General features: G+C 33.3%; 2 protein-coding genes across 3 annotated transcripts in view; both read right to left on the reverse strand.

The window, feature by feature from the left end:
• The window catches only part of LOC108913838 (transaldolase), an 11,108-nt gene extending 8,494 nt beyond the window's left edge, over positions 1-2,614 (reverse strand). The window contains exons 1-2 of the mRNA XM_018719482.1: positions 2,462-2,614; positions 903-1,134 (exon numbers count right to left, since the gene is read on the reverse strand). Coding sequence (XP_018574998.1) covers positions 903-1,134; positions 2,462-2,558 — 329 coding nt within the window. The 5' untranslated portion in view covers positions 2,559-2,614. The remainder of the gene's footprint in view (positions 1-902; positions 1,135-2,461) is intronic.
• A 496-nt stretch (positions 2,615-3,110) lies between these two features.
• LOC108913606 lies at positions 3,111-11,952 on the reverse strand. 2 transcript variants are annotated; one of them, XM_018719182.1, is made up of 8 exons: positions 11,445-11,952; positions 11,261-11,386; positions 11,073-11,191; positions 10,897-10,997; positions 10,691-10,840; positions 10,404-10,635; positions 10,025-10,217; positions 3,111-3,360 (listed from the first exon to the last, which is right to left on the reverse strand). In XM_018719182.1, exons 1-8 carry the CDS (start codon positions 11,550-11,552, stop codon positions 3,310-3,312), a joined length of 1,080 nt encoding a protein of 359 aa, XP_018574698.1. In that variant the 5' UTR covers positions 11,553-11,952; the 3' UTR covers positions 3,111-3,309. The 2 variants fall into 2 exon arrangements, with proteins under 2 accessions (XP_018574698.1, XP_018574692.1); XM_018719176.1 differs by having other exon boundaries at positions 3,112-3,360; positions 11,073-11,209.
• Between the last annotated feature and the right edge of the window lie 1,118 nt (positions 11,953-13,070).

Below are 13,070 nucleotides of genomic sequence, written 5' to 3' on the forward strand. Positions count from 1 at the left end.
GCCTAAGGGCCACCTTAGCAAAGCGCATCCCAGGCTGCATAGCCGCACTACCCTACCCAACCATACCACACATAAACATGACACTACCCCCGGGGTTTACACAGACGAGCCGGCGAAGCAAGAAGAGCGCCAGAAGAAAGGGCCCTAGCCGGCGGGGCCCAGCCAGGACAAAAGGAGGTCCCACAAAGCGCCTACACCGGCCGCATTTGCGGTCGGGGTAGACGACGGATGGGGCCCACCTACGAAGGCTGTCCAGGCCTACACGAGATGAGGCAGGATAAAGAGGGATAATCCCCCTCGATCCCAAATCATTGAGGCCAATTTCTAGCCATAGAATAATGGCGCGGTTCATCAGAAAAAATCTGTTTTGGTCTAACTTGCCTGGACTAATGTTCTAATTTTCGTCAGTTTCTTCGTGAAGTTCGGAAGTACCAACCCAACAGATTTCCAGCCTCAGATCAGTAATGAGGTTTTGTTATTGGAATATGTAAATAATTGTGTGGCGTCGTACTAGTTTTGCATTGTTTTTACTGATTTGTTACTTACAAACACTAATATTTATATAATATGTGTCAAAACGGTACCACTGTTGTATCACTACGATTATGAGTGGAAAGGTGATATTTTTGAAATTTATTTGCTTCTTCGATTCGTTGGTAGAACCGATTCATGCGTCAAAAAACTTGACAAAGTCTGTAGCAGTGTAAAACCAAACCACACTGTTTATCAATAAATTCGTGAATTAATTCATGAAGAACTTCGTCAATTTATTCATCAATAAATTGTCAATGTAAAACAGCTATAACTGGCTATAAAAATATTTCTAACCACATTTATAACACGCTTTTAAAAAATATAAGCATATAAGGTTTTTATTTTGGAATAATTAGACAGGGACTTACCTAGCATCAACCTCTGTGGAAACTCTACCCGGTATGATTTTTAAAATTTCTGTTCCAAATAACACACAAAGCTTATCCATGGCATTTTCAAGCTTTTCCTCCTGTGTTGTTCCAATTTTATTTCCATAGTTAACAGCTTTATCGATCAGAGATTTGTACTGAGGCAATGTAGCCGCAGCCAGAATTAAGGAAGGATTTGTTGTGGCATCCGTAGGTTTGTAATTTTTCATCGCTGAATAATATAGAAATTATTATTAGTGACAGAACTTGTTTGTTGATATTAACAGATCCTAAATGGAGAGGTTTAGATGAACCATTATCCAAGGCTTGTATTCACTTATTTAATATTATAAAACCACTATCATTTGAATTCAACCTCTAAAACTTTTCTGAATGCGCCACTATAAATAAAATGTCGCTGGCAGTCAGAACCATAGAAGATAAGTAATGATATAATGAACTATGGAATTTATACACTTCATATAATTAACAATAAAATAGGCTTTTCAATTGAGCAGTCCATCCAATTTCATAAGCCGATAGTGACATTAATTAGGTGCGTGCCGCAATGAGTTTTTTAGAGGTCATCCTTTTTTTCATTTTAAAATTTAAAATTCTATTTGTAATCCTACTGCAGCACTTATTCCAGAACATTTATATGAATCCGAGTTTTTGCACGATTTCGTGTATCAAATATTTTAAAATTAATGAAAACAATTCTACAAATTTGCCTCCTACTTTAAGGTACATACCTACTAGACTGAAAGCTGAGAGGCAGTATTTTATATTGATAAAAATGATCGATGCAAATGATTTCATTTGATCAATGATCAAGCACAAGATGTTTGTGATACATAATATAAATCTACATACGTGAAAGTTACGTCAAAAGGTACCATTATTTTTTTTACTATTTTTTGTAGGAGCCACTTATTTGCAATAATCTCATCTGAAGTACCTAATAATATTATATAGGTACTTACAAAACTTTTGTGATTTACGCAATGAAACGTAAACGCATGATATTAGCATAATTACATAGATATATTATAAACGTATCAAACAATTCAATTCCTACTTCAATAGGTACATTAAAAAATGCTATTTAATTAATTAACAAATTTGTATCCATTGCAAGAGAATATTTTTTAAGAGAACCACTTTTGATAAGACTACACGATTTATATGATAAAATAATCTTTATTCAACTTCCAAGGTCAGATTGACAGTATACATTTCAATGTTTTTCAGTTTTGGAAACGTATTAAAACTTTTTATAGTGGTTCTGTTTCTGTTATTGACCATGTAAACGTAAACTATAATAAACGACTAGCCGACTAACCTAATAATGGAAAAATTAAACAGAGGAAAGGGTTAACAAATGTAAATATGTAATGAATCAAGTCTGCGTATTCTACGACTATTTTGGTGAAAATGCAAAAATAAGTAATTAGGTAACTATATGTCTGTCAGGAAATCAATTGATTATAAAATTCTAGAACCATCCGAGCGATAATATACAAAAGAGAATGCAAAACGGTATAAACTTGGGTACTTACCTTCAAAGTCACCGGTATCGGCAACAACGACCGTAAGGGCCTTCAGCTGATCGAGGGAGCTCGGCATCTTGCTTCGTTTGCACTGAGGCTCTGACATAGCGAAATCGTATTTATTTACAAAAATTGTGTAGATAAAGATAAAACACTGTCAGTTTATCGATAGCAACTACCAATCTCAGTGGTGTGACCCCCAAGCTGACGATTGGAAGTTCAACGTTCAACATCGTGCAAAAATATAGGTTATGCCTTTCACCTGTCCAATTAAAATGCAGTATAAACGCGGTTAAATTGAAAACGCCCAATACGGCATATACTGTTTCTGGAAAGTTACAATACAGTGGCGTGCAAAGCTGGTGCTGGAATGACGTGAACAAGTAGTAATACTGTATTATGAAGGAATTTTTGCTTACCTAAATATTTAAACAGTATATATAAATACTGTTTAACTTATAATTTGAACGAAAAATATTTTTTAGTAAAATAACAAACTAGATGGGTATGTAATGACCAATATTTTAATTTTATTGCATCAATTTTGTTTTTCTAGTAATAAAGTCGACTTAAAATAAATTATTTTAAAAAGAATTTAGCCAAAACCAAGTTTAAACTATTATATATTAGGTATAATAAAAAATTAAAATAAATACAAAATTACTTTATATTCTTAGATTACAACATATTAACACTGCTTACATTTTACTCTACAATCAACTTAGTTAATGAAACACCACGTTCAAATATGAAACGAAAATATAACTGGAATATAAAAATGTTGATGCTAAAAATAAATATGATTTAAGAAATAAGTGTAAAGAAAAATATACAATGGTAAGAACACAACAGATTTTCTACTCCAATGGGATGTGTATTTCCATGAAATCCTTTTGCAGTTGTGCAAGCTAAAATATAAATAATGTCTATTATACAGGGTGTCCCGAAATTAATGCAACAAATTTTTTTTATAGATTCTTAAGACAAATTTAGGGGACCCATATTTTTTCTTTTTGTCAAGTAACCCCTTTTTAGGAGTTACAGACCCCTGAAATCTGCCCCTAAGAATAGTCTTTTTATATCTCAGAATCCTTTTGTACGAGAATCACTAAATTTGGTACACAGGGGTTTTATGACATGTGAAATTTGATAGTGCTACGCTTTTTGGCGGGGAACCCCTTTAAGACACTTTCGTGGGCCCCCTTGCCTTTGGAACCAAAAAAATTTGGTCATATTTTAAAATTTCTTAAAAATTATTAGGTAGCTAGAAAGCCATTGAATTTAGAAACTTTTTGTCTCGTGATATTTTTTTCGTAAAACGCAATGTTTTTGAGGAAAATGGTGAATCACGATATGCATATAAATAATTTTTAAGAAATTTAAATATGCAACCAATTTTTTTTGGCTCCAAAGACAAGGGGTCCCATGAAAAATTGTATTAAGGAGGTTCCCCGCCAAAAAGCGTAACACCTTCAGATTCCACATGTCATACAACCCCTTTGTACCAAATTTAGTCATCCTCGAATAACAGGGTTCTGAGATATAAAAAAAAGATTATTCTTAGGGGCAGATTTCAGGGGGCTGTAACTACGAAAGAAGGGGCCACTTGGTAAAAATAAAAAATACGGGTTCCCTAAATTTGTCTTAAGAATCTGTCACCAAATTTTGTTGCATTAATTTCGGAACACCCTGTATTATTTTTAGAAGCATATATTTGTAAATTAATTTAATTTGATGCCTTTGGCTTCTAAAAAAAGCCAAATAAAACTAATAATATGTCGATTATATATATGGAGTATTTTTTTATGATATACTAACAACTATAATTGTTTAATTGATGTCACATTTGACATCCAGAGGTAAAAGAACATGGTTGATCTGATGAGGGCAACTGCATTGTTCTCAAATTTTTACTTTTTCAGATATAATAAAAAACTTCATAGTTTTTAATGCAACACTGTATATTTCTATGTATTTCAAAGAACGTTTTTTTACGAGTACAGTGATAGAGTAAAAGGACATTTCTTTGACTTTTGACATACAGTTATGAAGAGTAGGTCATTTAAAAGGAACGCTCTGTATAAACGACTTCATGGACCTAGAATTTCAACTATTAAATAGAAAAACACACAACTGATCACCGTCAAACTTATAATAAATAAAAAAAAAAATACGAAACCTACTCTAACCTTTAATCTACTGAAGATAAATTTTCCAAATTTAAAGGTCAATTAAATATACAAGTAATTCAATGTCAAAGATTAGCTATGGTATAATTTAATTATTATTTAAGAGCTAATATATATTGAACCTGGGAGAATACACAAATTTATTTATTGTTCTGTAATTTTTAATTATTGTTCAATGACAATTAAATTTCTCATTACTTAAGTAAAACCTGACTAAACTTTGTGGTATTCTAAAGCTACTGAATTTCAACATTATACCTATCCAATAAGAATTTAATTTACATTAGAATCAATTATTATAGTAATTAATTATACTTTAGAAATCACATATAATATACAGGCTGTTACAAATTCGCTTCTCACTACAGGTATCTCGGAAACGGTAAGAGATAAGAAGTAGCTTAAATGGGGGCAAAGTTGCATAATCAGGGGACCAACATTATGCCTCTAAAAAATCAAGACTAACATGATTAGTTTTCGAAATATTTGAAAAAAAAAGGAAATTTTGGAAATCTGTTTTTGTTTCATTTATCTTGTTTGAGGTGATATTATTATACAAAACGTCTGTATCTGGTTCAGGTTGAGGCAGTACAATATTGGTGGTCATGAAGGCTTGCAAAAAATGTAATAAAATTTCCAGGGTCGTATTTAAAAAAATTAAGTTGATGATGGTTCTGGAGAGACGAAACGTTACATTTTAAAAATAAATAAATAAATTTCTGTTTGTTTCAAATATTTTGAAAACTAATCACGTTAGCCTTGATTTTTTAGAGGCTAATGTTGGTCTCCTCATTATGCAACTTTGCCCCCATTTAAGATACTTTCTATCTCTTACCGTTCCCGAGATCCCTGTAATGAGAAGCGAATTTGTAACAGCCTGTATTGTCATTTAGTAATCCCAAATAATAATTCAATCTACAACGTAAAAATGGCGTCGACATTGGCATTAATTTTTTAATATTAGAATTGCCCCTATACCAAGACCTCATCTGTCTAGTAATTGCAGAAATTACTAGAATTGTGAATTAATTTTATGGGATTTTTTTTATAAATTCAAGGCTTTATTGAGAAAAATTGTTTGCATTATTAATTTTCAAATCCATCCACTACTCGCTATCCACTACTTTTTCCCACCTTTCTGGCAGAACAACTCATGTTTTGATACCATCCACCAATCCATTTAGTTTTTCATATCTTTGTAAGATTGGAAACGCTGCTTAGCCAGACCGCGTCCCGTGGATGGGAACAAATAGCAATCCAGTCGAGCAATATCTTGTGAATATGGCGGGGTAAAACATCCGATTTCAGCATTTCCAAGTAATTTTTGACTTCATGAGCAACATGTAGTCGATAGTTGACATGTTGAAAAATTACTTTATCGTGTCTTTGCCGAATTGAGGCCTTTTTTCCTTTAATGTACGGCTCAAAAGCATCAAGTGTGTTCAGTAGCGTTCACCTGTGATGGTTTCATTCAGTTGAAGCAGCTCATAGTACACAACACCAAGCTGGTCCCACCAAATACGAGCATGAGCTTTGAACCATGAATATACATTCTTGACGTTGATGTTGATGCATGACCAGGCAAACCCCATGATTTTCTAGGCTTAGGATTATGACAGCATATCCATTTTTCATCGTCACTGATGATACAAAGCAAAAAAAACCTTTCTTTTTTGCCGTTGAATTTCCTTGCTTTTCAATCATACCGATACTTTTTACGTTTTGCTTCACCTGCTATATGCACCAGATTATTACTTGATCCGATCCATGGAACAGGGACTGACTAAGCAGCACTTCCAGTCTTACAAAGATACGAAAAATGGGATTGATTGGTGAATAGCATCAAAAGATGAGCTGTTCTTTCGACACGGAATCCGTATGCTGCCAGAAAGAAGAGGAAAAAGTAGTGGCTAATGATGGACGATACTTTAAAAAATAATAACACATAAGTTTTCACAAGGCTTTGTTTAAAAAAAAATCCCTCAAAATTAGTTTACAATAGGCCTCTTGCACATGCCGGATTTTTTATAATAATTCACATATTTAAATATGGCCTTATTTAAAATTATTAATTATAAAATCTTTTGTGAAAAATTCTACTCGAAAATTGACTAAATCGTACATTGAAATTTGGAGATGAGCATCCTGTAGGGGCGTGTCGTAGAACGAGTTGTTATTGGTGCGACGTCATCGGTAAGTAAACTGGCCGCTTCACATTAGAAAACGATTTCGGTCCTATTACTTCTTAACCTCTTAACTGGCACACGTTTACGTTGGTCAGTAATGTAATGGCACCTCAAATTACTGCTAGCGAACATATTCGTCATATTCATTGCGCATGGGCGCGCGCGAATATATACGCTTTAATCATTGTAAAGTAGGACAAATAAAAAATGGGAGTACATAATAATGAACTTTAATGGCAGTACTAAGTTTAACTTACATAAAAATAGCGACATTATTTTGTATGATATATACCAAAGCATGGAGCCGGACATAAGCCGGTCCTACAATCCAGACACCAATATCTAGATTCTTTTCGTATTCCCTTTTCTGTGCATAATACGCATCTTTTAGTTGGTTTTTCTTTGTGGGTTGTGGGCGGAATAATCGCAGGAAAATGCCTTTCAGTATAACGTGTTATATTACTAACCTTAGAGCGCCTTGATTAAATATTTCTTGCTTTCCCATATTTTGCTATAAGTTTCTCCGCCAGTTCGATGATAAAAGTTAATCTACTTTTCTTGCCTCCACTTTTCTTATAAATTATAAAGCTATTTAAAATTGTAATATTGAGCATATGCAGAAAAATTTTTTTGTAAAATCTAAGTCCACTCCACCCATTTGTTTATTGTAATCTAATATGACGCTTGGCTTTCTTACTGTACCCGCTCTTCTTTCTATTTCTATCATACTATCATCATGTACAGTGCTTAGCATCGTTATATCTTTTTTGTCTTTCCACTTGAGAATCATAACTTTACGCCTAAACAACGCAACAGTTTCACCTTTTTCTAACTTTTTGTTTTTTATTTCTGGTGGAACTCCTTGTGTTTGTTCGAAGAGTACCTATACAGTCAGTCATTTGTTTTAGTAATCGTTGAACTAAGTTGGGGCTTGTATAATAGTTGTCTATAAAAAGGCAATATCCTTTGTCTAAGAGCGGGTCCATCAAATGTAAAACAACTCTTGTTGCCAATGGTTCCTGATTATACTTATTTCCATAGTCTGTATCCTTTCCAGTATAGACCGTAAAATTATAGACATAACCAGAAAAACATTCGCAAAGTACAAACATTTTTATACCAAACCTCTTTCTTTTGGAAGGGATGTACTGCTTCCATTGAAGGCGGCCTTTCCAACCCACGAGTGACTCATCAACAGAGATGTTTTTGTCGGGGGTATACACAGACATAAATTTAATTTTTAGGTGCTGCAAAATGGGATTTATTTTGTATAATTTTCTATCGGGTCAGTTTTTATCCATCAGGTTGTTATCAGCGAAGTGCATAAACTTTAGTAATAAGCGAAATCGCGTTTCCGTTATAATTTTGCCAAAGAAAGGTGTTTCAATGCTTTCTCGTCTACTGAAATACAATTCATAAGATGGTTTCAGGCACACTCCTTGCAAAATCAATACTGCAATAAACGTTTTTATTTCGTCCGGGTTTGTGATTTTCCACTTACGAACTCTTGATTTGGGTCCGATGTTCTCTTGATTTTGAAGAATAAACTGAGTGGCGTATCTACAATTACAAAATACAATTATGAAGTGAGAATTATAAAGTTATTAGAAAAATAAATATTACGTGTTTGTTTCTTCGACGATTATATTTATAATAGTGTCATCGAAAAATAATTCAAATATTTGCAATACATCATCCGGATCATCAATCGTAGCTTGTACACCAGAATGTGCTGTGAAAGGAAAATAAGGCCTAGGAATTCCTTTTTCCGACCAAGGCACATCTGAGAAAATATCCTCAACATCAGACTCCTCGGACGAAGATTCGTCACTAAACACATTATAATCACTTTCGCCAGATGCACTGGATTCTGATTCGCTTAGGTCGAGACTTTCGCTCAGATCTGACTCAGAGTCGCTCGATAAACGCCTTCTTTTAGACAAGATGCTGCCCTTTCTAATGTCCAAGTGTAACTGCTGTGTGTTGCTAGCGATATGTGGTAAAATAAGGAAAATATTACATGAAATTGTAGACCAAAGGGTGGGGATGCGTATGCCTTACCACAGGCGAACATATTCGAATTATCCATTAATAGCCCCTCCAAAAATGGGATCGCGAATATATTCGTGATAAACATAATAACATGATTATATATACATGGATATATTCGTCATATCCAGTTAACAGGTTAAAAACATTTATTATTTTTAGTTTACTTACAATACGATAACGATACTGATGTGTTGTTATATACTAACTGATTTCCATTGTATTATGTGGGTATACCTAAATATGCACCTATGTAGCAAAATAATTAAGTCTGTGTAGGTATAATATTTATTTTTACGACGTTTAGTTCATGTGAGCTTTCCGCGCGTAGCATAATATTATTTACTACCTAAATAACATTTTGAATTTAAATTTGTTATTTTAAATAATCATAATTATTAGTTTTAGTTTTTTAAAAATTCTTAAGAATATTTGTAACATGACCGAACAAGGTTATGCTAAAGCCCAATCAGACAATTTACCGAGAGTGGATGCCATGATGATTGCGAGTTTTTTCGAAAAGCATTTTATTTTCTTCGGCAGAAATAAGGGGAATAAAAGCAAACTGGTATGAAAATGTGATTTATAGTTTATAGGTATCTACATAAATTTATTTTAAAATACATTTTTTTTGTGGCATTTTTACCGATGTATTTTCACACATTGGTACAATGCACCAGTAATAGTATGATTTAGAGGGATTTGCCATAGTTATTATAAGTTTAATTTCAAAAATTTACAGTTTATATATAAGGATAAGGTATCGTAATGCTTATTGACACCACTCCACATATTTAATCATATATTTAATAACCAGAGCAATCAGTTGCACTGTCGAAAGGCGTTATTGTATATGTGGCGCTTGCCATTTACTTACCGACGACGTCAACGTATCGACATCCCAGTCCATGGCTTTTGCGCGTGAAGCGAACCGATTAAATCTTTAATATCCAATAACTTTTTAAAAATAAATTAATATAACAAAACCTTTATACATTGTTTGTAGTATTCAGTGTAGATGCAAAAACTATTAAAATATTTTTTTCTGCATGGGGCCTATTCTAGTAATGTTTGTTTTATTTATGTTTAATGGCATTAATTGAATTATTGTCATTATTTCAAGTATACGCTTTATTTGTATTACCCACCTGAGCTTTGTTCACTCGATGACATTTTATCACATCCATAGTTTTCAGTAAAGGTAAAGAAAGGGCAGCTTCTCGACAGCTCTTTATGGTAATATTGGTGCCTCTTAAATCTAGTACCTTTAATTGTGTCAGCATATGTAAAGCAGGTATAAAATTGTCATCATTAATTTCTTTCCATCCGTATATAACTAACCTAAAATCATATGTAATTATGAAAAAATTATTTAAACAGCTACTACAATTTTTTAAATGTAGTAGACTTAATTTGTTAGAAATTAGAAATATTTACACTATTTACAAAACATCAATATAAATTAATTTTATATTCTATTTCTAACAATTTCGTTACAATGTAATGACTTTATGTTATGAACCTCACTTTTCTAATTGGGGACATCCAGCTGCTAACTGCTCGAGAGCATCCTCTGGATCACTATCAAAGCCAGGGCCAGATATTAGTTCTAATTTTCGTAAATTAGTCAGTCTTGCGAGGGTTCTCAAACTTTTCGACTTTACTCTTTTTCTTTCGCTAAAATGTATTTCTTTAACTAATAGGTTGTACTTGGACATTACTTCGCATATTTCATTTGCATTCACGTTTACGTTATTGGCTGAAAAGAAACTAAAACTTACATTTAGAACAAAAAAGACAAATCTTATACTTACACAAAGAGATATACTTCAAATTTGGATTATTCTTAACAAGCTCACTAACAGTTTTTTGGGGAAAATGACACGATACGAAACTAATGTTTGTTAATGATCCTATGGATGGCAGTGTTTTAAATGAACTTTTACATCTGTACAATGTCAGCCCTACAAAATAAACGGTAAAACATATCGGCAGTGTACATTAATTGTCTAGTACTTACTCTTCAAATGAATACATTCAGAAATATTTAATAACAATTCCTCATTCCGGCAACTCTCGATTTTTAAGGATAAAATATGTTCTCCACATTTTCTTAACATACTGAAAAATAAATTAGCAAAAAAATGTCAACTGCTTAGCTTTAGTAGGTACACTGGATACCCCAAAATTACTTACATTTCAATATATTTATTAAAATCATGATAGTCACCAACTTCAGCATGTTGATCATAAAATTTATATTCTATGTATACCTCTCTAGGACTCGATATTTTAGATATAAACGATTCTAAAAACTGTGTATTCATATTGTACTAAAAAATATATTTTTATAACACTACATAATAACAATAATTAAATCTCACCTTTAACATAACCTTCTTGTATAGAGAACTGTCCTTTGACACATTATTTAAAGTTGAACACAACATCGCACAGTTATTAATAGACTTCAAATCTAAATACCTAAATATTTTCAATAGAATATCAGCCTGAAAAAAACCATTTATGGATAATTACAAATACCCAACGCATCTTTAAAAAACTCACAGGTAAAGTAGCTAAATCTCTTTTTGCAGGATCCCTTTCAGCAATATTTTTGGCCTTTTTCCTTGGTGGATGTTCACCGCCACTATTTTGAATTGTTTCATAGTCCATTCTTGCTAATCGAATAACTAATTTCAAATTATTTACTTTATTTAAACGAATATAAAGTTTCTTTGGAACTCTCCCTGTTTTCTTATTTACTATAATTATTAAAGCTTTCTTCACTATACAAGGTTTTAAAATGTCCCGATTTGAATAATTATTAGATTGTTCCAATACAACTATTAAGGATTTCGCAATTTTATTAGGAACCCTAATATCCTTTCTTTGTCAGCTGCTAACCTCACTTTGCAACAAAAGTTTCCTTGGGTAGTTGGACATGAAATATTTTTAATTACCTTGTCGCTGATTCTAAAGCAAATTCTTACTTTTTATTTTGAAGTTAAGGGAATTTTCTTATATTAATTATTCAACATAATTCATAATGGCGACTATATAGACAAAATTATGACAGCTACATCTTATATAATTTTTAATTTCTTATTTACATACATCGAATTATCATATCGATAAGTAAAGGAAATGGGTTGCGTTAAGAAAATCATACGATGACAATTCGATGAGCATTGAGCAATCGTGTGCTGAACACACCTGAAATAACAATAGCCCTGTTCGTTAGATGCTACTCCTAGTGGCTCCAAGATATCTTGACCTGGATCATGAAGAATACGGAGCAGTACGTCACCTTTAAGGTGCATTCAGAATAAATTTGCTAGCCAAGCCAACTTAGGCCGGTGTCCCATGCATCCGAATTCCGACCATACGAAGGTCCGAAAGTGTTCCTATTGGTTAATATACATTCAGATTTTTACCGCTCATTTTAATCCGAAATTTTTTAAATTCATACGACGTCGGAAAAAGTAGAAATAATTTTAACTTTTATCCGAAATCGTATGTTTTTTAACCTCACTTTAAGTTTTTAACATACTATGATTCTTGTTTGATATATTTACAGTCAAATAAATGTTATAATGTCGAATGTAGAAAATATTTTACTACGTATATTTTCTATAATATATACATATGGTTGTCATTTGAAAATGTTTCACCTTCATCTTGTAATAAATTCCATAGTTCTATACTTGATTTCTATGAGATTAATTTCGGATGCATGTGAATTATAATTATATTATCATTCGTACGAATTAAAATATTTTCGGATATCGTACATCGGATTTCGGATGCATGGGACATTGGCCTTACACTTCGGCACGAAAGTCTGCACGGATTTGACCACAAAATATATAATTTGGCTAGAAATTGGCCTCAATGATTTGGGATCGAGGGGGATTATCCCTCTTTATCCTGCCTCATCTCGTGTAGGCCTGGACAGCCTTCGTAGGTGGGCCCCATCCGTCGTCTACCCCGACCGCAAATGCGGCCGGTGTAGGCGCTTTGTGGGACCTCCTTTTGTCCTGGCTGGGCCCCGCCGGCTAGGGCCCTTTCTTCTGGCGCTCTTCTTGCTTCGCCGGCTCGTCTGTGTAAACCCCGGGGGTAGTGTCATGTTTATGTGTGGTATGGTTGGGTAGGGTAGTGCGGCTATGCAGCCTGGGATGCGCTTTGCTAAGG

Source organism: Anoplophora glabripennis, unplaced genomic scaffold (assembly GCF_000390285.2).
Source record: "Anoplophora glabripennis isolate ALB-LARVAE unplaced genomic scaffold, Agla_2.0 scaffold34, whole genome shotgun sequence".
In the NCBI taxonomy this organism is placed as follows: Eukaryota; Metazoa; Arthropoda; class Insecta; order Coleoptera; family Cerambycidae; genus Anoplophora; species Anoplophora glabripennis.